The 27,819-nt window shown below is 41.9% G+C and overlaps 1 protein-coding gene across 7 annotated transcripts; it reads right to left on the bottom strand.

Annotated features, from left to right (window-relative positions):
* Positions 1–333: 333 nt before the first annotated feature.
* gpatch8 (G patch domain containing 8) lies at positions 334–26,789 on the bottom strand. 7 transcript variants are annotated; one of them, XM_083931348.1, is made up of 10 exons: positions 26,710–26,773; positions 21,736–21,813; positions 20,716–20,751; positions 17,131–17,149; positions 13,970–14,042; positions 7,158–7,225; positions 6,302–6,388; positions 5,984–6,127; positions 5,736–5,866; positions 334–5,506 (listed from the first exon to the last, which is right to left on the bottom strand). In XM_083931348.1, the coding sequence occupies exons 5-10, from the start codon at positions 13,974–13,976 to the stop codon at positions 1,534–1,536; spliced, it is 4,410 nt and encodes a 1,469-aa protein (XP_083787474.1). In that variant the 5' UTR covers positions 13,977–14,042; positions 17,131–17,149; positions 20,716–20,751; positions 21,736–21,813; positions 26,710–26,773; the 3' UTR covers positions 334–1,533. The 7 variants fall into 7 exon arrangements, with proteins under 7 accessions (XP_083787474.1, XP_083787473.1, XP_083787478.1 ...); XM_083931347.1 differs by lacking the exons at positions 17,131–17,149; positions 20,716–20,751 and having other exon boundaries at positions 26,710–26,789; XM_083931352.1 differs by adding an exon at positions 9,494–9,535 and having other exon boundaries at positions 13,970–21,813; positions 26,710–26,781.
* Positions 26,790–27,819: the final 1,030 nt, after the last annotated feature.

The raw sequence follows: 27,819 nt of genomic DNA, 5'->3' as shown, positions 1-27,819 counted from the left end.
CACTATGTGAGTGATTTAATTCTCTTAATAAACACGTTTCATGTCCTCATCAAATGACTCTGCTGGTGACAGGGACAAGGTTCAGTTAATACTAAGGAGTGTTGACTCTGCCATTGATATGCTTTTTGTGGATTTATTGCTTTCACAGGTCCATTCGAGGCAACTACGGCGCCATCTAGTGTTTCATTTTCAACACTGACCCCCTGTGGGGATTGCTTGACTGTTCCAAAGTGAAGTTGGCGTTTCTATTCTTGTGACTGCTGATGAGTGGTTAGAAGACCCAATATTCAAATGGAAGTTTAATTAACCCCGCATATTATTGAAAAACACACATGAACTCAAGATTTTATTTGCTGTAACAGTGAGTTTTTAAAAAATACAGGGTTGCTACTGTTGACAGATCACCATCCTTTGCCATCCCAGCCCATGTTAACCGGGCTAATTTAGAAACAAGCTTGATAAAATACATACATGTTCCATCTTCCATCCATCTGGTCATTCTGCTTTTACCAAACCTCTAAACTGTTAATAGGTTAATCTACAGCAGTTTTATTTACAAAATTACACAAAAAGCAAAAACAGCCCTTCTTTTGAAGAGCATTTTGGAAATAATTTAAAAACAGAAAAATACAATTATTGCAGTATACTACAATCTTATTGTTACATGATGCAAACGCACCATCTCGATGTACAGATTTTCAGTGCAATTTATTCAGGTGCCACAGGGAACATGAGCTTTGCCTCAGAGCATCAGGGAGGTTTAAGCCCCTACATCGCATCTCCCCTCACTCAGAGAAGGGGGTTCTTATGGGACAATGCCATACCGATTTACACCATAGCTGTATGGTGGTCATGGTCATCATTGATGGGATTTTTCACATTACACACTGATATATGTACACGTTACTGCATTACAAATTGTTTGAGACCAAGGATCCAATACAGAGCAAGTAGTCATATGAGAAGATAACCAATATCAGTAAATATGAAGTAGTTCTTCTCTGAAGGGTACATTACAGAGTCAAAGCTATTTGCTTACCACATACTCCTCCTCCTAACATGATTCTGCTCATAGCTTTAGCCTTTATGTCTGTATTTGGCTGCAAAAATGAACTATGAATAATAGGTTTATGTGGGGGAAAAAACTCCAGTGGTTTCTCTGATAATTCAAAAACAAATAGGTGGTGTTGATGTACCTTAAGCTGGAATATAAACCGGTGCTGAGGAAGTCTCTTTAAATGTATGCCGTTTTTTAAATTCTGGACAAAACTTGAAAAAGTACAACTCACAAGCCAGAGGGAAATGTTAATGTCAATTATGAACCCAACAAAGGCAGAACCACTTTGTGGCTACACCGTCTGCACTGTGTTTGTCAGTAAAAGGAAGTAGTAGTTTATTGACAGCTTCCTGTCTCACTGCCTGCATGATGCTGCAAAGACTTCATTTTAAAATCCTGAACCAAGCTGGTTCAGGTAAAGTCTTTCTTCAGTAACGCTGGGTGCTGGGACTATACTCCTTCATTTGTATCAATACTCAAGAGCCATGGTTAGGTGGGTGCTGGAGGTCCTGTCCTGAGAAGATTGGGTGTAGCAGAGGGTGGAGTTGGAGAGCTGCTGCTGCAGCAGCCTGTGAGGGCCGTTGTGTGAAAAGGGTAGGGTAGAGGGCTGCATGGGGTACATGGTGGAAAGATAAGGGCGTGTGGTGAAGTGCAGAAGCAGGGATAATATGTATAGGCTGACCAGAGAGGAAGGCTGTGTGGTGAGCAGGAATTAGCCCAGCATGTCCTAGTGAGTGTCCCAGAGAATGGCCAAGGGAGTGGCCCAAAGGAGAAAGGGAGATGGGTGTAAGGTGGTGCTGGGGAATGTGGTGTACCTGGGCCAACTGGGCATGTGCAGGGTGTGGGTGGTGGGCATGGTGTGGGTGGATGCCCATGGCTGCAGCAGTGGCAGCATGGTGCTGCAAGATGGCATGTTGCACCGTGGTGATTGATGTGCCGGAGGCCATAGACACAGTGGGCTGCTGGATGTGGATCTGTTGTAGGGCTGGGGGAGGGGGAGCTGGGGCTAAGTTGGCAGCTGCTGCAGCAGCAGCGGCAGCTGCATGTGCAGCAGCAGAGGGAAATGTCTTGACCTGCTTGGCCATAAGCTGCTGCTGGATGTGCTGCTGTGCAGCCTGTTGTAGCTTGCTGTATTTCTCCATTTCCTCTGGTGTAAACGTAATGGGCTGACTCTCTAAAGGAGCCAGTCCATCCTCCTCTGCTTCCATGCCATCCTCCTCCAGGTTGGGTGGTGGGTAAGCTGGGTAGGCATGCATTGGAGGCTGCTGCTGCATTTCTGGCATGAGAGACTCCATCATGGGGTTCTGAGAAGGGTCCTGTCCCGGTTCTCCTTGGTAATGGGGCATCGTCATGGAAGGCTCCTGTTCAAACAAGGAACGGGCTTCTTGGTGCACTGGGGCTTCAGTAGTGGGATGCTGTGTCTCCTCCTGCACCACTGTGATCTGTGGGGCCTCCTCAACCTTCTGGATCGGCGGAGCTGGAGGTGGAGGGGGGAACTCTCTTATAGGTTCTACCAGGATAACCTCTGGCTCAGAGCACTTCCCTGCTCCTGATTTCTCACCCTCATCAGGTCTTGTAAGAGGAAACATTGGTTTCTTCCCTGCCTGCAGTTTACCAAAAAGCGGCAGCATGGCTTTGTTTCCCAGGGTCGGGGGTAGTTTGGGACCAAAGTATCCCTGTGGTGGGTCCTTAATCTTAATTCCAGATTTTGTTCCTGTGGCAGAATCATCAGAGCTTTTTTTAGACTGAACCCTCTCCAGCAGCTGGCGTGCAGTAAGGGTGTTTTTCTGTTCCCCTGCGTCTCGGGAAACCCCTGACCTTATAGACTGCGAGCTGGATGAATGGGTGTTGCGGTTAAGGCCTCGCGTTGAAGATGAACGTGGAGACTGTGAGCGGTAGATGCAAGAGCGATTGAAGTCTCTGCGTTGTGCGTCACTGTCCACTCGAGCCCTGGGGCCTCGACGGCGAGGAGAGCCTTTGGTGGAACTGGAGGAGCGGCTGGCAGTGCTGTGGCTACGGCTGTAGCTGCGCCTCCAGGATCTTGCACTAGTGCTGCGGCTCCAGCTACTAGAGCTTCTTGAGCTGCTCCGATGGTGCCGCCGGTGCCTCTTTCTGCGGCTGTAGCTGCGTGAACGTGAGCGGGAGTCTTCTGAGGAGGAAGAGGAGTACCGATGTCTCCTGGATTGTCTACGTCCCCGGCTTCCCCTCCGCTCATACTCAGACTCTGACGAGCGCTTGGAGTGCCTCCGTCCACGGCCCTCTTTGCTGTAGTCGCTGTAGCTGTCTGAGTAGCTGCGGCTACGGTGACTGTAGGCGCTGCTGCCTGCTGAGGAGCGCTCAGAGCTGCTGGAGTACGAGTGACTATGGGAGGTTTGGCCACGATGCCGCCGCCGACTACTGCCCCGTCTTTCCCCACGTCTTGAAGAACGGCTGCATGACCGCCTTGATTCCTCACTATGGTGACGGCGTTGTTCTCGAGGACTTGATCTGTGATGACGTGAGCGCTGAGCATTAGAGCCCCCTTCCTCTTCACTCTCACTGCTGGGAGGTCTACCTGGACCAGGACTCTTTTGGGCTGAGGTGGAACAGGAGGCACTTTGAGGTGCACTGGAGTCAGTCTTTTGTCGCTTGGTGCCACTGTGCTCCTCTGAGGAGTTGACCTTGTCAGTGCCTTTTCCAGCTCCTCCTTCCTCTGCACCAGACTTGCAAGGCACTTCCTTTGTAGCACGTTTCCTCTTCCCTGGTTCTGCTCCTGTATTTCCCGTCACCCCTCCCCCTCCAGTTGTCAGCTGAACAGAGGAGACCACAGCTTTATCTTCTGACTTTGGTTTTGCTTTTTCCTTTTCATCTCCTGCTGCCTCATCTTGATCTGGAGCCTTGTTTTTGCTCTTCTTCCGTTTGTGTTTTTTCTTCTTTTTGGGCTTCTCTTGAGTTACTACCTCAGTCTCACCCTCTGCATCCCCTTTTGCATCCTCTTTTGCGTCCTTGTCTTTTCCTTTGCGTTTTGAGTGCTTTGCAGACTTCTTATGCTTCTTCTTTTTCTTTTTTTTCTTGGCACTACTGCTGCCAGTTGCCGGCTTTTGCTCAGCACCTTCTGGTTGGCCAGGCTCTCCCTTCATCGCTGGCTTGTCTTTGTCAGTGCTGGTCAGAGGTTTAGTAGTTGTATCTACTTCAGCTGTTGAAGCAGCCATCTCTTGACCCTTGTCATCAGACTCTTGACTAGGCTTAGTGGACTTTGCCACTTTTCCCCCACGTGCGCCTTTGTTGCGAGACAGTTTGAAGTCAAAGTAGAGGGGATTACAGCTGTAAGACAGGGAAGGATGAGCTTTTGTAAATTCAAGGAGCTCAGAGGGCCACTGCAAGGTAGTGCTCTCATCTTTGCTCAGAACTGGGAAGAAGGGACCTGTGGGGATTTTAGGACCGGAGTCGGAATCCTGAGTTTCCTGTGTGCTCTCTGCTTTCTGTGTAGGGGAAGTGGGTAGCACGGGAGCTGTATCTGCTGCGATTAAAGAGACATCCTCCGTCTTCACTTTAGGCAATGGAGAAGTTGGCTCTGGGTCAGGGGATGAAGTGACATTATCTTGTTCTTTTTCAGCATTGCACTCTGTAACGTCAGGCTCTGTAACGTCAGGCTCTGTAACGTCAGGCTCTGTAACGTCAGGCTCTGTAACACCAGGCTCTGTAACGTCAGGCTCTGTAACGTCAGGCTCTGTAACGTCAGGCTCTGTAACGTCAGGCTCTGTCTGTTCAGAACCATCGTCAACCCTTTTCTCCTCCTGCCCATCTTCCTCGTCTTCGTCTTCCTCTTCCTTGATCAGACACTGATCAGTGGCCTTCATAAACAGCAGAAACTGGAAGTGAGGCTTTACCCTGCAGTGAGCTGGAGGTATATAGTGATAGTACTCCGGCTCCTGTCCAGCATATCCTTCCTCTTTTTTCATCATCATCTTCAGCTTGTTGAGAGTGGAGGCTAGAGAGGCTCCGTCATCAGGCTGCTGCATCTCTTCTGTCGCTGCCACACTAGCGCTCTCTCCGCCTTCACCTCCTGATCCTGCCTTAGGGCTGTCTGTGCTGCTGCCACATGTCTCCTCTTGCCCTACAGCCTTTTCTCCCTCCTGGGTCTCTTCGTCCTCCATAGCCTCCTCTCCATGATCAGCAAACACCGCTGCAGCTGTCTCCAGCTTTACTGGGGCTTTCTTAGCAAAAGAGAAGGACACACTGACTTTGGATGCCCCACTAGGAGTTGGGGAGGAGGAGCTGTTCTTCCCCATAGAGAAGCTGATGGTTGGACCTGGCTTCGGGGAGGCTTCCTCACTTTTATCTGCCAGTGATCCTTCCTGAATACAGTCTGTCAAAGTAGTGTTCTCTGGCGTCATATCCCCATCTTCTGACTTCTCGCCATCCACAGCCACTGTTGTAGGTTTGAACATGGGCCCACTTCCTGGGGTACTAAACACAAAAGAATGATAACAATGAGATGTGAGATAAACGCTGCCAAATGAAGAAATACCAGCTGTAATTGCAGTTTAACAGGATTGCTGCATGCTTGTTTTTGTTTATCATCACAAAAGGGCATGACAGGGTCCTGGCAGTCTTTAGTATCAGGATTCAGTTTTATCAACTAAAAATAGTAATTCAAATCCAGCCAGCAGAGGGCACTCCAGGAATAAATTCTTACCGGTCCTGTTGTTTCCTCTGCTCAGCCAGCTCATGCAATCGGCGCAGCATCTTTTCTTGCTTCTTTCCACCTTTCCGGGAACGGGATGACACATTACGAGCAAACTCTCTCTGCTTCAGCTCTTTAAGCCTCTGCATTACACAAAAGCAAGACATTGACAAGACAGGAAGAGGGAAAGCACATCAGGATCTCAGAAAAAAGACAAAACACAGATCTCCATGAATAATGCAAGAATTGATGAACAGTACCTGCTTGTGAGCGTGGTCATAAGAGTTAATGTGGTTGTCAAATTCCTGGTGTTTGGTGTACTGTTTGTCACATAGCTCACAGTAGAAATTGGCTCTCAGGTCTTCCAGAGCCTTTGCAATGGCTTTCTCCTTTTCCACCTGGTCCTATTATTGATTGGAAATACAGGAAGGAATGAGTGACTGTGTTCAAAGAGTCAAAGAAAATACTTAATTACAATGATAGAGTCTCCTGTTTCCTTCCACCTTTAGAAGCCCTACTAGTAAAGGTTACAGAACCAACACTAATCATTAGAGTGATACAAGGCTGAAGGGCCTCACCTTGTATTTTTGTCGCAGTTCTTCTGTGTCCTCCTTCTCCACTTCGAGCACTCTTCTTTTCTCTGTGGCATCCTCTGCATAGTCCAGCTAAAAAGGACAAACACAGCAGCTGCAGCACTCGCAAAAAAAAAAAAAAAACACTTCTGAAAAGGGAGCAGTCTAAATTCCTCTTAGATGCCATTCACATGTTTAATACACTAATTGTATAAGCTGTTGGCACATCTGGGCTACAGGAGCTATGATTAGTCAGTTTTTTGTTTCTTGTGTTTTTTCCTACATGACGACTGTTTTAAGTCCAACTGAAATCCAGATGAGGAAAGGGACTAAAATCTCTCTCCACTGGCCCATTTGTATATGGCATCTATTCATCCTTTTCAGGTGAGTGCTTTTCTGGCCTCCACCACACTCAGATTTGTCTGTCAGGCGGCCAGTTGGTAAAGCGTGATTGACAACTAGTGTTTTTGTTGTTTGTTTTTTTTGCTGCTCAATAGTCAAATGGGGTGGGTGCTCTGCAGCTCATTTATGGGTTTTCTGCAGCACTGATCTCTCAATGAACTACGGTTGTGTTATAACATGTACTTTATTTTATATACAAGTTAAACATTATGGTGGTGAGTGGTCTATGGTGGATCGAAGACCACTTTGGGAATAAGTGTTCTATGTAATACTTTTAAGTGCTATCCTATGTGTTTATTGTGTCAGTAATCATTTACTTGTTGATGTCAAAATGCCTTAAACAGTTGGGCATTGTGTGTAGCAGCAACTGAGAAATTTAGAAAACTGCCTGATGCTTCAACTATGTCCTCATTAAGAACAACGTTAACAAGTCATAGGGATAAAATAAACAGCATCTTACCTCCATCTCCATCCGTCCCATCCCCATGACATCATATTTGAGGATGATGGGCACAGGGTCGGTTCGTCCTGAGGGAAAAGAACAGAGAGAAGACTAGGTGAGATTTTGAGACAGGGACTGAGGGCCAGCTCGGAGACAGCCTGCTTTTAGAGCATAGGGTGCTGGGGTTAGAGAATTTTGCCTTGAAGTGCAAAGAGACCAGAAAGCTACAGTGAACCAAACACCAGCCATTCTCACAGCTTACTGCGGCCACAAAGTATAGACCAATTTATCTAAACTTACATTTGACCAGGCTGCTAATTTGTTTTTCATATTAGTCAAATTAGCTGTAATTACTGCTTTGAATGAAGTCAAGGGCAATAGGGCTGTTCAGCGATGTGTGTTACTAGAGAAAGATAAAGTTCAAGTTGAAAAAAGACTGTCAGCTTTAAGCCAATACGATTTCATATCTTTTCAGTGTAGTTGCGTAACCCACCAGCCCTCCTCCACCTGTTCATTGCTGCTGTCCTGTTAAACCAGAATGCCAAGTTTATCAAGGATGCAACCGCTTTAGGGGCTGTGTGTGTGTGTGTGTGTGTGTGTGTGTGTGTCTGTGTGTGTGTGTGTGTCCTATTGCATCATCTCTGCCTGCAGGCTGGCTGACCCTTGCAAGCCCCTTCCACTGTCCTGAGGTCCAAATCTGTTCCCTTGTCCCAGGCCCCCTTCCTCATCACGACTTCTTCCTCTGTCTACTTAAGCTATGTTACGTAAGCTGTGAAAAGAGCTAGATCGGAAGGAAATTAACTGTAGAAAAATAAACAAACCAAAGACAACCAAAAAAAACAGAATGAAACATTAAAGATAAAATATATAAAAATCAAAACTACTTTGGAGATTGACACAGAATTGCTTAATCCACTCATAATCAGCCAAACAAAGCAGAGAGAAAGACAGAGTAAAATTAAAAAGGACACAAGCACTGAACTACAGCAGAGTGACGTCACAGGCCAGGTATCGCCATGGTGACAGTGCAAGGGATGGGGATACTTACCTGGTAAAACATAGGTATGGGTAGGGGGGGAAGGAAGGGGTGGACAGACAGACAGATAGACAGGGGGATTTTCAAAACAAAAAGGCATAAAAAGAATTTGGACTAGTTCTGCTGCTCCTGTTGCCAGCCAGATACAATAATCGATCTTACTGATAGGGATTATCAATTCAGTTTGGTTTCAGTTTTTTTCCTCCCACATATTCAAGTTAGTTCTTTTCTCATGAATCAATTTTCTATGTATACCATTGGGCATATGGAAGAACAGCAATCACTGGGCTCACCAATGTACAATCAAAGTTGAATTGCTTAGATGCCTGCGCCAAGTAGGGCCAGTGGTTTCTTACAAAATTTGAGCCAAAAATATGTTTTTCTCTATTAGAAAGAAAAACCAGATGGCTAATACAATAAATTTGCCACTTCCCAACCAACTTTGAGCCAAAAAAAGATTTATAACGTACTAAATACTACCGCTTTTGGCTTTCCTTAAACTATGAATTTATTACTTTAAAACATAGCTAATTCCTGGCACATTCTTACCTTTCAGGACAAAAGGAAGGTAAGAGCTTTAATTGATGTTAATATGTGTAATTCCTGTGCATTCCTTGAGTAATTTAGTCATCACAGCCCAATGACATATCAATTCTGAAATCATAGATGCATGGGCATTGTAACATATATTGGCCTGCCTGGACTCTCAGTCCCACTGCAGTGTCTGTCAGCTGGGTGTGCTTTTAGCTGCAAATGCTGATTGCATAATTTTTGAGGTCTTATTTGACTCAAGAAGTTAGAGGACTGATTGTGTAATATCTAGATCACAAGACTATCTACTGATAGACGTGTGTTCATGCTCTTTACCCTACAGCTGTAGAGACGTGAAACCAAAAAACGGGTTGTTCGACAGCCACTGCAGTGGTCTGTCTGAATGGAGTCACAAGCCAGGCCCAGAATTAAAGATTAACAAACAATTACAGTCATCCCAAACTATCACCAATCTTTAAAACACAGTGACAATACTTCCACATTACCCATTCCAGTGGAAAAGAAAGGGACCAGACAAAAACAATGTGCATCTAAATCACAGGGCGTGAATCACAAGGTTAAAAAAAAAAACTGAAAACAAACAAAATGACAATGTTCTAAGAGTAATACAATGCATGATAATATACAAGCAGCAGAATGATGACTAATAGAGAGAATTGAAAGCCTATGTAGCATTGGTGCTCTGATGAGAGGAAAACAAAAAAAATGGGAGAAATTAAAACAAAATTAAAAAAACAATTCAATTGGGGGATAAAATAACATTTACCACTAAGTTTACCATCAGCACAACATGGGCAGGATCAAATCGCTGTAAAAAAGAAACACCAATTGGTTAAGCAGGAAGATTGAGGCACATAGAGAAGGGAGGGTGGGGTTGGGACTGTGGTTGTGGGGTTTAGGGGGGTTTATTACCAGAGGGGCTTCAGTGTGTCACCCCCCACCCCACCCCCCAATCCCTTCACTCAGGGCTAGATGCTTACAGGGATTTCCTCTCACCACTCTCTCCCAACCACTCGTCCCAGTCCCCAGGCCCCTAGCCTGGCGTTATCTTGCTCTCTCAACCAGAATATGCCCCACAGGTACCAAACTACCACCCCTTACAAAGTACGACCCAGGTCCTGTATCCCTGTGTCAGTAAAAACTTTCACCGAGCAAAGAAAAAAAAATGAGAAAACTCCCTTAGAGGTAGTTTTGGAGGACCTGTACTACGTGAGGGAATTACTAAAAGTTTACCTCTGACAGATACAGGAAAATCTTCCAACAAAGTCATGAACCGTGGAGTGTCTGGTAATCCCCCCACCCCCCCTTTTTATACGTGGTCAAATATCTACTCCGAAATGATAGATGCCTCTAGGGACAACCACCATTTTCCCCCATTTGAGCTTTTTGCCTCGAAGATGCTTGTCAGCCCAGTTAGCAAATCTCCCTGAGATTCTTTCATTTCCTTGCTAGCCTACAGCCAGCAAGCTTGTTTGGGATGTGCTTAACCCCAGAAAAAGTGAACACATGACACACATAAAATGTACCTGAGGAAAGAGCCAGCAAGGCTTTGAGCAGTGCTTAGAGCGGGGTCTGCATTGCTATTTAGCAGCAGATTTACCAAAGTACACTTAAAAATGTGAACTGCGCAACTATCTGGAGTGTTACATTTCACTCTATAATGTGAAAGTAGTAGCTCAGTGTGTTACCTCCAACACTGCTTAAAGCCCCAGGTGAGTAGGACGGATTGAGGCAGGCAGGTGTGCACCTCTGGGACAAACATGCTGTGCAGGAGGGGCAAAGAAACAGGGGGAGGATGGGAGTGTGTAGCCATGGGGACAGAGACATTCACGGTGTAAAAGGGTGGTGAGATTTTCCCTGTAAGTTGACTCTATGGCCCGGTCAGTAACAGACACACACACACGCACACACATCTCAGTCCCACATAATGATCACACACATACACACAAGTTTCACAGGTTTGGAGGTAGAAACAGGCAAACAAGCAGAGGGGGAAAACTTATCTACTCTGCAAGCCATTCAAAGTCTGAGCCGTGGTTACAGCCAATCAGATACCCGACAGCAGCAACGGAAACTCAAAAGAGGAAAAACAAAAATCTAACATACGTGGAGATGATGATTCTAAGGGATGTGATGGAATCATGGATTCGTAAATCTACCTTGATTTAAAATGGATTTTTGTTCTTTGTTCAAATCGAAGCACTTTACTCTTTGTGCAGATCGAAATAAAGGTTTTAGTGATTATGAAGCAAAGAGGAGGAAGCTGACAGAGGCCATTAGCCTACGGTACACTGTAAAAGGGGTGTTACATTGAGGTCAACTGCAGAGTGGGAGAAAGAAAACACACCCACACATACACACATACTGACATACAGAGGGGATCCAACAAACCTTACCTAAAAAGGGGCAAAAAGGACAAAAGAAGAATAAGAACAAAGTCAATACAGTGAAAAACTTAAAAAGGGGACACAATGCTTTCACTTCAAAATTCAAAAAACCTTCTCTTCTTGCAAGGAAGACAGGAAAGAAGAGGAAGATTATAATGATTATCCAGCAAACTTCAATGTGATACAGGGGTGCAATTGTGTTGTGAGCCTACTCATAAGTGCATTTAGCAAATCTGAACAGAGATAGTGGGCTTCAACCAAGGGCCATTAATTCCTACACAACAACTGGACACGCTTTGCCGCAGTCTCATCTGCCCACAAAGCAGAATGCTTATATAACCACACATCAGTGGTGCCAGCGGCAAAAACAAGAGCACAGTCAGCCCCTGCAACTTGTTCTCTCCTCCACACATCCTTATCACGTCAAATAGATTGCTATTCAGCTGTTCAAGGCCAGATGGAAATAAACAATGATGCGCATTGCGCACCAAACACTAAATTCAGAATTTGCTGCTGTGTTGTTACTCTCCATAAACTTGTCAGCCTGGCCAGAATGAAGCAGCTCCCTGGTCTACTCTGGTCCCTGGCCACCGTCAGGCCGAGAATACCTATGAGACGACACAGGGAACCAAGGCCATATATGTACATGAACCAGAGGGGCTAGGGCAGCCACGACGCAGCTCAACAGCCAGTCATCAGGTCTGTGTCTCTGAAGGGTGGCTCACGATACACAAACGTCTAAATGTCAGAATACAATATACCGTATCATGGCTCTTCAATCAGACAATGTGAAGAGCAAATATAAATAAAGATTGAAGCAATTTATAGCGATACCTGCCTGTTGGACTATTTCCATGCTAAGGCAAATAAATCTGATACCACACTTTATATGTATAAATGACTTCTCAGACAACACTAAAACACCAAAACGGTAGAAAAAGGGGACACATTTCTTCTTCCTCCTCCTCTTCTTCTTTTGGTCAGCAAACAACTAAATTAAGCCCCAATAAGGACACATCTCAGCAGGGTAAACCTCTGGTCTGTCATCACCTGCTCCAGATGAGCATGTATACACTACTGTATGTTTCTATGTAGCCAAGCACACAAGTCAGGAGTTCTCATAGACCCAGTTTCCTGGGTCTGTTGCCTGACAACTGAAAATCTCATTAACTGAATCACAACCACGAGGAAGCCACTGACTTTACGAACAATGCTGCCTACAAATCAAATTTAAGCAGCAAGAGTCTGGGCACAGATAACTTGTGTCCTTTTGGTTTCCATTGTGAATTAAAGCAACTCACTTTGCTAGCTCTGCAAAAGCCACTGTGTGTGCTGGAGACATTGTGTGTCTCATTAAAATGCTTGTATTGAGTATGTTACTGCTGGGTTTACAGGGAGAGCAATGCACTTGAGCAAGAGTTGCAATTGAGAAACAAAGAGAAATTAAGTGGATGAAAATGACTGCATGAGAGGTATAGAAATTAAAGATCTGAGGTTAAAATGGTATGGACTGAGAGGATAGAAAAGAACATGGTGGAGGAGGTAGACAAATCTAAATGCCAGGAATTAGTGTGAAAAAAAAAAGCTCCATTCTAAGCAAACTGCAAGGACTCATTGTCCTGCCAGCGATGGCATCACTCATGGACAATGCTATACACCATCCTCTTTGAAAGAAGTGAAGAGAAGGGTGAGGCTGTGAGGAGTTAAGAAAGTTAGAATGATAAAGATACTGATGAAGAGAGAAGAGATGGGGAAGAAACAGGAATTGGATCAGTGGAAAAATGTCAAGCTCTGCACCACTGCCTCTGAGCACAGCAAGGTCAAGCTAATGAGGTGGCGACGTTAGCCAAAACCAACCCACACACACTCAGCTCTGTTCAGCCTGCTCCCTCTTACAGCAAGTCAATATTAAGTGGGCCACCCAATTACAGATGTCTCCAGAAAGTAAACCTTCTTTAATACAGCTTCGTAGTTGAAAGCTTTCTACATCTTACAGAGTTAATTCAATGTGCAGAGCTTAAGGAGCATTCTTCTGGTACCACTTTCACTACACTCAAAAAATCCTGGATCTTAAAATAATGTGATGTTAACAGATTAAATGCCATTCAGATTACATAGATTTGGACAGACATTGCAAGTTACCGTCTAGTGTACCTTGGTTCTGGATTGGGTCCAGTGTCATTGCCACAGGGAGCCAACTGGCCCAGACAAGGCCATGAGCTCTCCTCATTATCACTTCTGCATCACTGCCCCCGATAGAAAATACAAAACCCTTGTCTCAGAAGAGAGACAACATTTAGTTCCTGTAGTCAAGCTATAAACCAGGCAATGTTAGCTGATCAGAAGATGTTTGTTTCTAACCAGGGGTTCAGAGTAGGAGCCAGAGAAGTCTAAAACAACTTTTTCGCAAAGCTGGTTGGCTAAAACAACTGGATGTGGACAACACTCTATCCACTTAGATTTTGAAGGGGAGGGAAATGCCAATGTTAATCTGAATTGCTGTAGACTAAATGCATAATTGAAAGACAAATAAACGCTACACTTTCATCTCCCAACCCTCCATGGTCTCTCTGTCCTCAGTCTTAATCCGTTATATGGCTTTAGGAACATTACCCTCCAAGTTTAAGGGAACAGCAGCATGAAAGCGAGATGAACAAAGTCTGGTAAGACGTTTCGTTAAATAAAAATAAATTTTACCCAGCAACAGACAAGGGGAAAGATCAGAGAAAGTGAAAACAAGAATTGCTGATACAAAAAGACCCTGGAAATATGAGGGGAAAGAAAATGACAGAGGGTGGTGGCTTAGTACCACCACTTTACATTGAACATATGTGCGCAGAAGAGTGAGTCCTTACCCTGCATTGTTTTGCCAAGACCTTGCCCCAACTTCCAGCCATGTTTCTGAAGCAGCCGGTGTCCAATGTTATCCTAGCAGAGAGAACAGAGGAGAAAAAAACCAAAAATATTCCAATAATAAGAGGAGCTTTTCCCCGTTGGGTACTGATCAAAAAAACAAACAAAAAAACAAAACAAAATAAAACACTCAGATCACGCTATCATCATCATCATCATCATCATCAGCACAACCACCACCACCATCACCATCATCATCATCATTATCGTCATCCACATCACCTACAGAGTGTAATATCAGTTTCTTCCAACACAAGGATTGGTAAGGGTGGTTGGGGGTCAGGGAGGGGGATAGAGGGTGGGAGACTGAAAGGAAGTGTAGGCTTTCCACTAATATGAATAAATGAGGCTATGTGTAGATAACCCTCCTACAGTAGGAGTACAGGTTTTTTTTTAGTGTTTTTTTTTAAAAAGGCAAAGAAATTGGGCATGAGCATTTCTAATTTGTTGATGATAAATATAACACATCAAGTCACATCCACTAACTGAGAAAGGGAGTGGGAGAAGGGGGGGCAATATATGTATCACACACGCATACATATATGAACCACTACAGAGCAAGATCTTAGTACACAAAGAAAAGTGACACAGAACAGGTATGGAAATCTTGCATTAACAAAACGAAGACCAGAAACTCCAAGCTTGCTGTGATTCTGTAACCATGACAAGGGGAGCACCATGAAACATATGCAGCTGTTACAAAAAAAATATATAGCAAGAGGAAGAGAGGAGCTAGTGGGCCTTGGATTACCATTACAAGGCCCAGGGTGGACAGAATGTGCATGTGTGAGGGGATATGTGGGTGTGCAGGTGAAGAGAGGGAGACATTGTGTGCATGTAGCCCCGTTAGATACACTAGAAATGGCTATTGTGCATGTTTTCAGACACCTACAGCATCTCTGGTCTTATCAATGGTCTTGTCTCAAACATGTGCAAACCTTTGATTTTAAACTATTATTAGACACAAATCTGTGCTGTTAGCATGCCTCTATTCTGATCATTCTCATAGATATCATTAGTATTCATAAATTAGAAAACATACTTTACAAGCTAGATGGCCTCCACCAAAATGCAAGGTAGTTTTTAAGCCAGTATAAGATCTAATAACTGCTGTGAGGCCATCACCTTTGAAGTATTCATTTTCTGCTTTTCTTATATTCTTAATACTAATGGTTGCTATGACAAAGTATACAAACACTATGCATGTGGACAAGATCAGGCAATTGGTAATGAATCCAAGAGGCAAGAGAGGAGTGTGAAAATATACACAACAGAAATTTCCAGCACGCTCTGGGGTCAAATGTGCATGTTTGAGACTGTTATATCACTAGTATGGGTCAGCAAGAAAACAAAAACATTAAGTGAAATGCAAGACTGTCCCACCACTACACACTACAGTCATCAAGCACAAATAAACAGGAAACAATGAGATTTCTTAATTAAGCAGTGTTTTTCTGTTGTGATTATAACTATTCCAAGCTTGTCTAACATTCACCAGAGTGCTGCATTCTAACAAAGAAAAAACATAAAAACAAAAAAGGATATTTATAATCACAAAGAGATTGACATCGACTTTCACAAACAGAAAGTGAAGGGTTGGAACAAAACAGCATGCAGCTTTTTGTTAAAGACTTTTAACAAAAAGGATCGTCGGTGTTAGTAGCGCACTGTGAATGGTACACATACACAGGGGTGGGATGGGCTAGGGTTGGAGGGTGGGTTAAATAAACTCCAACTGTGTTAGTCCCAGGTGGATCAGGCACAAAGAGGAAGGTGATGGCTCAACAGGACTCAATTAGTTCTCTTTGACAAAAGAGGAGGTTGTGACAGGGGGGCAGAACAGAGCAGGCTGAGCCATGGTGTAGGTGAGTTTCTGGGGTGGTGTAGGTGAGCTGGGCTTGAATAGGTTAGTGCATGTGAAGGGGAGTGGTAGTCACACACACGGCACACACTGCATCTCCGCCAACTAGGTCTCATTTGGCATAATTTTTGTCAACCACTGTTTCAGAGCTAACTGTTGCCTCCCTGTGCCCTATTTAACATTTCTGGAAGAATAAAGAATACTAGAATAAATATATCAAAAACATCTAGCTGATGTTTACCGCCAAGAGAGGCTAAACTGCTTTACTTCCTGTTTCTGTTGAGGCTTGTTTTTATTTTCACCTCCATGTCATGGATTTATGAGCTGTACTTACTCTGTGTGACAGTCAGATCCATTTGGCTGTGGGATGAGATAAAAAAGGAATCTGCGCTGGGCCTCATATGGTGAGAATAGAATTGGCGGTAGCCTACCTGTATCAACTCATAACTGGGCCATTAAAAGCTACATCAGCATGCACAAGATGTCACTGCCTGGCAGTTCTTGGACATATCACAAGATAAACTGAAGAGATTGAATGGCTGACAGGGTGTGTTGCCTCTTGCCTGGTGGATAACATGTCCCTTGACTTCATTGTGTAGGAAAACACTGCAGAATATGCTGCAGTGAACGCCTCCCCTCCCATCGACATTGGGTATGCTTCTGTCCCTTACTGCAGTATTATGGTGCAACACTCTACACATGAACATTTATATTGATTTGGGGGGGGGGGGGGATTAGCTGATCTATGAGGCTTCGAGAAAGAAGGAAAATAAAAAATAAAATGCAATAAACTAGCTGTTGAGAAATACTATTGTTCAGCCTATACATAATCCCTGTCAGCTGATTTGTTTATTTTTCATCATGAAAGTCAGAGAACTCAGACCTAGGGCTGTATAATCTAATGGTCTGAAAGCTTAAAAAGCACAAGACTACCTTAAATTAAACTTTCCTCTTACAAAGCTTGCACAAGCTTTTTTTTTTTTTTTTTCTCAGTGAGATTAAAAAATACAATATTAAATACAAGAAGGGCAGGTTGGATGAGGCACCAGTAGCAACTGCTGACACTAACTAAAGAGATCAGTTCAAAATGGGCTCTGCAAAGGTTAGAGGGCGGAGATGAGGCGCAGACTGTGTGTTGAACAACAGATGAGTGCACCAAAAGAATAGACAGACGGACAGATGAAAGCAACGACGGCGAGTCCAACAGCAGTGCAAGTGGAGTGAAGGCATTTCCATACGAACCTGGCTTTAAAATACTGGGCTGTCAAAAAAACAGTCACACGTGACACAACGTAAGAAACCAGCCAAACGCTTTCAACTGCAATTCTGCTAGCTTCTCTAAAATCTCTTAAAATGCAAATCTCTCTCTGCTTTTAAACAAACATAATACTGTATACAAACATAAAAGGTAGGCATTTCAATAAATCCACCAACTATCTGTTAATACAGGAGAAAGAAAAATAGAAAATGTTATCCAAACAAAAGAGATCTACAAGAGGGGGTATTTTTAAAATTGTGCATTGTGCCGTCATCGGCACAGTGCATTGCAAAAGATGGGTAAGGGAAGTGATATGCAGGGGACCCCACCTAGAGACCTCAGAGTATTTAGGTATTTAGGATTCTTTTTGCTTCAGTCTAAGCAGTCTTTTATGCATGTACAGTATGGGTGTGTTTGTTTGGCCCTGTCTGGGTAAAAAAATGGATGTTACACAGAACAGGCATATTAATACACCTAAGTGACTAAACCTTATTCAACCCAAATCACAGATGGTACAGAATTTTCTTTGGATGACCACTCTCAAAAACAGATCTGAGATTTGACACATTCTGTAAAGAGAACTGACACAGACCGTTCAGTGATCGGTCTTGCAAAAAAAGTGGGCTGCTGCAGTAACTCATCACCCTGTCTCGTGTCCCTGAGGAATCTATTTTGGCATGTGCTGGTGGAGGACAGGCCCTGCTGTCTGCTCCTCAGAAACTCTTGCAGCTCCCTTGTGTTTGGTGCTCTGTACATTCCTGGGCAGTCTCAGCTGTTGCAGGTGTGAATAAATAAACTGTCTGAGGGCATTAGGAGCCAAAAGACTAAAACAGAAGGCTCCTGCTTGTAAAAGGAGGTGAAGTGTGGATGTGTCAGCTTTGAAGTAGTGAGTGTATTAAAGATTTCATTAACCAAGTGATGGGGAAAATGACAGAAGCAGAGTTTGATTAATATATACTATTTTAAAAATACATACTTACCTCATAATTCCAATTCATCATCTGGAAGTTTATCAAAGTATAGTTAAGTTAAAAACACTGGAGGCCAAAGTTCAAAGGGGTCGCCAACGTCTTTAAACAGAGACTGTAACACCCATTGAATTTGAAGTTGTCAGACTGACACAGCCTAATTGTTTTGGTTAGTTTTATCTCCACTCTGAATCCACTGCTGAAAAAAAGAACATTTGGAGGGCCTCCGCAATGACCTTGAACCCCATCACCCCTGCTGCTCACTGGATTAAGTATGGTCCTAAATGGAGAGCTTGTAGTGATGTAAAAAATGTGGGTCAGGATTTTTAAAGGCTTGGGTTTGACCTTTTCCTTCAGTTCTTCTTCATGCCCAACACGTGACAGAAGACTAACAGTTAATAGTGATAAACAGCTGTGCAGAATAAGGTCTGACTACAATGCAAAAGGCTATACACTTGCACCAACACCTAAAATGTCCTCTTTCTGTTCCACTTAATGTAACCACAGTCCTGGTGAACTTCAGTAACTGTAATAGAGATAATTAGTAATGACTACAACTTGGATAAAAAGAAACGGACAATACACTATTTGATAAGACAAATCTTTCTGTGGTCTGAACATGTGTTTCCTAGATTTCTGGTGTGTATGTGTAGTTTCTGTGGCTCTGAGGCTGCCCGCTGCATATCGCTCTTGGATAGGGTCAGGAAGAGGAGGAGGGAAGGTTGGAGGGACCGGAAGGGGGCAGAGGACATGGGAGAGATGAATCTGGGAGGAAAATTGTAGTAGTGATTAGAGACAGAGTGTTGAGATAAAATAGTACTGAATGCTACCAAGTTAACACATGCAATGCAAAAACAATGTTAGAGAGAAAGAGAAAAGACCAAAAGGGAAAGACAGAAAGTGAAAAAAGATCCCAATAAAGTACCACAGACCTCTAGCTGCCTATAGATCACACACAATAAGTGGCAGGGGAGGGGCTCTGGGAAGCTGGGCCTAAGCATTGACCGACAGATCCCAGGTATAACACTTGTGGACAACTGCCAGACGTCTGCATAACGGAGGACTGTGTACCCAACAACACGGTCGAATTGTGTATGTCATGTCTGTGTTTTAACATTTAATGTAACATTTTTGTTTTGCATTTTAGTGTTGTTTAAGGCTAAGCAGGTGTACCTACATTCCTTCAAGTGAGACATTTGGTTAGTTTGTTGATGCATGTTGCCTTTCAAACAGGAACTGTCATTTGAATTATGAAAATGTACCCGTTGCAACGACAGGAGTTCCCAAATCCTTTACAAAGTTTTAATTGGTGGCAAACTTTCATGATTACTTGCCTGTGGATAAAAAAGCCTGCCACCTTCTTCTTTGGGCATGCACTTTCCAAAGATAACATGTAAGGTTTATATTACTATTGGTGACAGTGACAGTTGACGGCACCTCTGATGTGGCCATTTTTTCCATGGATGTGTGAAGACCTGTGTGATGCTGCAGCACGGCCCTCAGTGCCCCTCCACAAATAATAGCGCAGGAGCAAATGAGCCACTCAAGCCAGGTAAGCAGGCCACCTCTCTCCCTTTCTTATCTTCCCCTCGACCACCCACACAGTGGCATGTCTGTGTGCCTGTGTGATCGTACATATAACTAAGCCAGGATATGAAATTTTATTCTTGGTTCACTAGATTCTAGCTATGTAAAACACATGTTCAGACTACAAATAGGATCAATAGTGTGAGAAATAATGAAAATAAAAATAAATAAATACTGGACAATTACTTGTGTGCGCACATGCATCTTTTTTTTTAGATAAAACAGCGAAACAAATTAAGTTCTTGACTGTGGAATTAACTCAAAGAAAATCATTTTGTTCTGTTATTGTAATAAAGCTTTCATTCTTTTACATCACAATTTCATTATAAGCTGCCGTACTGTATAACTGCATAGTATCTTTATTACTCAAAATATAAGGTGGCTGAAAATTGGCAACCATATTTTCGGTTTCAGCAACCAAAAGCTGATGCCTGGTTAACAATGTGGCAACTACTTTTAAAAGTTAGTGTTGAGCCTTGCATGATATTCAATATATAATTTAGTTGTCCTGCAAAATAGCCATGTCAACGGTTTAAATATAACTCGCATTCAGGATAAAAAATACCTTTATTTTTAAAGCTTTTGTCTGTTGAATGCATCTGTTTCAGACAACTACACCATTATTTTAACCTGGTTGCTGATCCTATCTGCCCACAAAGCATTTGGGCCTGAAGTTTGGGCCTGCTCACCACAGTGCTTCAGAGACAGAGGGGGGGACGGAAAGAGTGGAAAAGACAGAAAGAACAGAGCTGCCTGCGCTATTATCTTTGTGCCTCTTCAGCGAAAAATGCAGTCCCAGTTGCACAAGCACCATGCCAGCACAGAATGACAGAGGGTACTGTACACCGAATCACTGTGTAGTAGGGAGGGAGCGAGAGAGAAATAGAGGTAGAAAGAAAGAGAATAGATGTAGAGTGTGACAGAAGTGAAACAGAGAGAGAGAAAGACAGTCAGAGAAGCGTTACAAGGACCCTAAAGATAAGGAGTAAGAAAGCAGAGCGTGCAAATACAAACCGGGTCATTGCTGCTTAGCTAATAGGGGCCAATTCGCTGCAGGAGAGAAATGTCGAACACCCCAAGTTGTGTACAATAAGATAACTGTCCTATAGACACAAACACTAACACATAAATTCTAAAGCTACATAGACACACACTCATTCAAAACACAAATGTAGCCATTCACACCATCTTATGTGCACTCTTGTTTGCTAAATGGAGTGGAATAAGCACTGCCCACTTTTTATTAATATATATATTTAAACCACTGCAAAATAATCATGAACGTATGTGTATATTTATATAAATGTAATCTCTAAACCTAGTCAGGTTGCCATTCAATGAAAAGCTGCACTGCAACATGTGTTTATTCTTGTTTAAGAGGGTTTCATTTATGATCACAACCCTCTGAATTAATTTTAAAAGTAGTGAATCTGTCACTCAAAGTGACTGGCTAGGTAATTCAACCATACAAATATAACAAGAGTACAGGGCTCTGTACAGCTACCTCACTAGAATCAGCTATATCCAGTGTCCAGAATAAAATCTTCTCATTACCAAAAATGAAATTCCTTCTGGAGGAGTCTTAAATGGATGAACAGCTAGTATATTTATAAAAAAAATAAATAAAAAACAGCCATTAATGACAGTGCTTTATCCACTCCACACTTTCAGAGTCATCTCATCTCATAGTGCTAAGATGACTCAACAATGACTAATGGGACACTGAAATAATATCAAATGTTTATCAGTAAGCTGTACATTAACAGGAAGATCTAGCATTTACGTAATCATTTTAACTGTCACACAGGAAATGGAGTAGGCAGAGGACATTGGAAGTGGGAGGGACTCAAGGGTATTAATGGGCATGAGACAAGTGATTCTACTGGTTAGGTGGCGAGTGTGTTTAAAAAACACTGGATGCATCTACGTTGACAGAATGAATGGAGTAAAAAAAGATGTAGTTTATTCCTCCCTGGACCAATCATCCACTCTCACAGCTGGTCCAATGGTGCAGGATGATGAATGCAGCCTTACCGATTCGATGGGCTTGTCCAGGGACGCCTGCTCCAGCTCCAACTGGCCCTCTTCATACTGGTCAAAGTGATTCCCACCCTGAGTGACACACATTTAAAAGCTTACTTTAGAAAAACGTAATATCATGCTTGATTGGTTGAAGATCTTACAGAATTATTAATCAGTTATGTCAATTTTTAAGCAAATCCTCAATATTCCAGACAGTTATTTGCTGCTTTGCTCGCCCTTGTATAATAAAAAACAAAGCATCTTATAATCATTAGTTGGAGCCCTAATTGGTACAATCACAGAAAGAGTTTCTGAATCCATTAAAAGTATTGATAACATGTTCTTAAAATGATACAATTTCTGTCAGCGCTAGCACCATAAACTGTATAAAGATGGACGATATGTCTCCACTTCACTGTACTGTACAAAACTAAAGCCAAAATATCCTGGCACCACCATCTTGTATTCCCACCCACATACCCGCCCCGATCAATCGTGACTCAGTTACAGCTGTCAATCATGCATTTCACCCCGGTTTAATAACTAATTAAATCCAAACTTATCAGAAAAATTAAAACTTTACCATAAGTCAGTGTACAGTGTATACAGTCTATAGTCAGAACAGCCAGCGAGTGACCTGTCACTATTTTGTATGCCATGGACTTTTTTTTTTTTTTTGCCATGGCATCAAAAACGTTTTTGGACATTTTAAATTCTGGGCATCGTGACAACCTTACTCCATAGCATCAAAGCATCAACAGCATTTGAAAACAAGACACACTGACTGAGTTTATATTCATCTCTGTGTTTCAAAACAATGAGACAGCATTGCGCAAGAAGGCGTCCCTACTGTCTGTCACTAGCACTGAATAATAGTCAATTACACAGAATGAGCCACACACAAGCAATGCTGCATTGAATAAGTTTCGTAAGAACTGTCTGAATATGAAGAAAAAACACCACAATAAAGAGTAGCATAATAAGATAAGCTCCATGCACCAGAGGAAAGAACTACACAGAGCAGGTACACGTGACTATGAAGCCCCTTTATTGCCTGTCATTCCCTCATAAACCGCCCTATTTTCCAGTTATTTGAATGTAAAATAGGCTTCAAGTTGAGATTCAGCCTATAATATAACTACAAACTTCAAATGTTTTAGGTTATTTAAAGCTATGATTGAAATTATACTTGACAAAGTTGATTTCCATCTCTTTATTTCTATAAATCCAGGAGTGATAGTACTGACGGATAACTTCCCCTTTAGGCTATTTGTTGTCTGTATTTGCAGCATAGCTTTACTTATACAAACTGAGCATTTATGTTTTGAATCAATGTGGGACAGAGGGTGAGTAATGGGCTTCACCCCAACCAAAAGGAGTATGTTTATAGAGCAGTTTCTGCTTGGAGACAGATGGCTTCATCTCTTTAGCAGCAGAGGAGAAATGAAGGTCATGTTTGTAATTCTGTTCTCCCCTGACAAATTAACACAAGTAGAAAACACAAAGATTCCAAAGATAGTCCATCATAGATTATTTATTGGAAAACATAATCTAATGCTAATCTAAATACACACAATATATACAAGGTTTTACTTACCTGTTTAATTTAAAAGATGGAACATACACAGCATGATATTTAATTGCCTCTGTCTATATCATTGAGGACTTTGTGCGTCACTGTATAAATATTCTACAGTCTACAGCGACAGAACTGCATCAAGCGCTACTGTAAAAAGACAATGCTAACACGAGCTGGGCCATGCAAGAGGTTTACTCCCAAAAGTCTCTAGGGGAATCTGTTTTTTGCAGAGATAAGCAACTACTCAAATCAGCCCACAATAATGAGGTGATTTGATGCCACACTGACAATCATTAATTCAGATGAGACAGAGGAGGCCCTCATCAGCATGAGTGAAGCCAGGGATTATGAGGAGAGATGCAGAGGTAGAGCAAAGTATTTATTTATGATAAAATCGATGGCTCCCTGCTCTCCAACCCGCTATCACTAGTCATGCTGACTTTCTGCTCAGACCACTTAATGTGCTATCAGCACAGCCCACACCCACCACAATGACTTCTTATTTTCACTGCTGCTTCCGCATCGCCCTGCCTCTGGTACACAAACACCACAGAAATACTGCATAAAAATATCTTCGCTCCCTGTCCTCTGATGTACATTAAAATAGTAAATTGAAATTTGCTCTACATGAGTGAAATTGATGCTCCATACCTCACATTAGGAAATAAGAGTATTACTCCTGGCTGGCTATGTGGATGCTCATAAATCGCCTGTTGTGTTCCTGCAACTCAAGATTAGCTGCATGCTAAAGCTCCAACAACAACAACAACAATGTAAGTCAATGAACGGACAGAGCTGTTGGACTGGTTGTGTTGTGGATGTAAGGTAGAATATCTGTGGGTGTTTACTGCGCCGTGTTGCTTGGCAGCAGGCTTTATTCCATGGAGTCAGAGAGAAACTTTCTGAATACTGAGCATATGAATGCCTTCGCAGCAGATTTCACACACAGCGCTCCTCTGTGCTGAGCTGGAGCTGACCTCAAGAGATTCATTCAGATCACACGGCAATTCACTTGTCACTGACACAAAAACAGAATACTGAGTTCACACACTGGACAGCAACACAGTGGGTTAAGAGAAAAACACACAAGACATTTCCCATGCAAGTACACATACTTATACCAATAATGGGCTTCAGGGAATGTCTGAAATTTGCCTATTTCGCCATATCATGGCAAAAAGCTGACTGCTTCAAAAACTAACAGCTACAGAGTTTGTAGCAAAGTCTATAACTATTCTTAACAATAACAAAAGATCCATCAAACCCAGAGCAGCACTGGTTCCTTGTACAAAAACACTTGCCATATTTTTAATTGGGACATAAATGGCAGAAGTAAATGCTGTCAGAACAATGCAATAACAAGAGGCTGGGTTGGTGTTCAAATGATTCATCTTATTCACCTTCCTCTGTCACTGAGCATTGCTATTGGTTCAGCAAATCTCAACTTCCACAGGGTTACACCGCTGAAAATGATGAGCATCTCTTTTGGACACCAGACATGTTTACATATAAATATTCAAACTCATGGTAATACCTATGTTTATACAATACCACAACTTTTCTAATTGGACAATGTGATGTGTGAAAAGATGGTTCCCGGTAGAAATGTTTTGAAACTGTTGGATAAATGTCACTCAATTAGCATAATTGGGAACATCAGCCCCCAGATAATCCAAAAACTCTGGAAGACGGTTTTATTTGATAAAAACACAAATTACGGCACTGATATTATATTGCTTTTGGGACAGCATGTGCAGCAGAATGAAACCTGCATACATAGTCAATTAAGATGTAGACTTGTACTGCCAGTTGGTAGATTAGCCAATAACAATTATGTAAAATAATTAAAAACAAAACCTGTTGGTCAGGTGGTGTAAAACACCTAATATGACTGATTCTGGGTAAAGCAAGGAAAGTATAATGCAATCTGAGAAAAATGGAAGAAAATAAAAGAGCTATCAAACTACAAACAGGGAATAGTTATAGGCCTATTTTTTCTAATCAGTAATGTGTTGGGCGTTTACTGGGTGTGGTCTTAGATCACAGATTGGCAAGTGAAAGACACACAGTTCATATGGGAGTTGTGAAATTTAGTAACACTAGCATTACTTATAAGAATGTACTTGATGAACTTCCTTGAAGTCATACCAGTTACTCTACTTTATCCTCAATGTACAATGAATATACCCCGTTAGTGGTGTGATTTACTATGTATCCCATTACAATATGTATGGACGTATGCATTTAATCTGCTCTGAAACTGTATTGTATGTGTATGTCTATGATTAAAAATTCTGATGAATAAAAAAAGCAAAACACTGGTATTACTGTTGTAATTGTCATGTCGCAAAAATAATGCAGTACATGCAATACTGTGCAGTAGAGACATTTATTTGTACGGTTAATGGATAACTTCACTTTAACACTTTAAAATAACTTAACTTTTCAAATAAGAACGCCTTGCTACTGTTTCAGTTTGTTCAGGCTACTTTGTTTCCAGTGAATTATTAACTCGCATTTATTAAAGAAACTAATCAAGGTGAGCTACATTAGAAGTCTTACAACAACAAAACAGCAATGGAATTAGTAAAGTTAAGGGAAAAACAAGTTATAAACAGTTAAGGACAGGTTAATCTAAAACGTCAATCGACAACTAACTTAAGTCTTTGGTCTCATATTTGTAATTTTGTGTTTTTTAAGTCTTCTTAATTTCATTTCAGCTGATATTTCTTATTGCTTGCTCATTTTAATGTTTGGGTCTTATTTTAACAATTTAACCATAGGAAGCGCTTTGTGATTTTGTGTGTAAAAGGTGCTATTTCAAATATACTTAGAGAGATATTAATGTAGAATAACATTTCATGCCATCGAATTACCTAAATGACAAAAAGTTAGCTGGCTTGGTTAGGTTAATATAAATAGGTACCGTCTAGCTGCATTGGTTTTGTTCTAACTAGTTGTCAAAATGATATAACCATTTGTTGTTAGTGCTACAATTGCCCAATGTGCGTAACGTACAAGTTAGCGACATGCTAGCTAGCTAATTCATGCTAGCAAATGTCGATAAATAACGAGACTACCCAAGGTCACTAACTAATATCTATTTTTGCTGTCGCATGGTTAAAGGGGCTGCGTAGTATGCATACTGTTACAGCTCATGACCCGTGTTAGGAGCCAACTATAGCACGTAAGGGAAATTAAATTCAAAAGAGCCGCAGTGCACTAGCCGTTAGCTTAGCTAGCTTGCAGTGCTAGCAAGTGACATCTAGCACCGAAATGCACGATGTACTGAGTAATTTTACAAAGCTGCCCCCTGACGTTTTATTCCGCATTTATGTAGTAAAACACCCAGACATTGGTAAAACAAATATATATATGCAAAACGTCATTCGTCTAACATGCTTTACCTGGAAATCACGCTCTTCGTTGAACCTAGAAAATCTGTCGGCCATTTTCTGAACAGAGCAGCAGCTTCTCTATCGCTTCGTCTGCTGCTGTGTGTCCCGACAGACGCGCGCTGCTGCAGCCCCACTGATGATGTGCAAACGATCCGGTCTCCAATGTGAATTGACCTTTCAATAACCATTTGCACAAAGATGTTACAGTTTTACCGTTGGGAATGGGTTGCAGCTGTGTTCATACTGTTATGTCTTTAGTTAATTTGCATGCCCAGAGATAATTTGTATTTAAGCATATTATGGTCTGCTGACCATTTTCTTTATTTTTTAATTTTCTTTTACAGTAAATAATGAATGTAGACTGGATTGCACACTGGGATAAGCAGGCAACAGCCCAAAGCCCCAGAACCCCAAGGTCACCAAAAGGGTGTCACTTGTTATTTGTTCATTTGATTGATTACTGTACTTTACTGTAACTAACTTACTTCAGGAAGAAAGGCTGCTACACTTCACTGTACTTTACTGTAACTTAGTTCTGTAGGAAATGCTGCTTCATTTTTAAGTAAATGCTGCTACATTTTTAACACTGTTTCAAATATCGCTCCTTATCACTTATTTAGTTTGTACTTATTTTATTTCAATCTGCTGCTAAACTGCACAGTGCGTATTGTTGTATATTGTATATACCTACGCTTAACCACAATGTCTGTTGCACTCTGTCACACTCAGTTATTGTTTGATTTATTTTATGTTAGCTTTATTTTATTTGATTATGTTAGCTTATCGTCACTCTGATCCTTTCCCATCTTTGTATTGAAACTGTTGCACAATAATAAAGCTTCTTGAATCTTGAATTGCTTCGGAGAAGGAAACATGACTTCATGTAGATGAACAAAAATGTAGAAATAAATGTAAAGCATTTATTTGTGCATTCATTTATTTATACATTTATTCATGCATGTATTTATTTATTTATTCATTTATTTATTTATTACTGTATTCATTTATATATTTCTTCATGTATCTATTTATACATGTATTTATTTATTCATTTATTTATGCATTTATTGAGACTTAAGTCATGTTTCTACCTCCATAAATTGCAGATTTGTCTGGGAG

This window comes from Echiichthys vipera (assembly GCF_963691815.1).
Source record: "Echiichthys vipera genome assembly, chromosome: 17".
In the NCBI taxonomy this organism is placed as follows: Eukaryota; Metazoa; Chordata; class Actinopteri; order Perciformes; family Trachinidae; genus Echiichthys; species Echiichthys vipera.
Note: the sequence above shows the minus strand (reverse complement) of the source record. Positions and strands in the feature narration are given on the sequence as shown.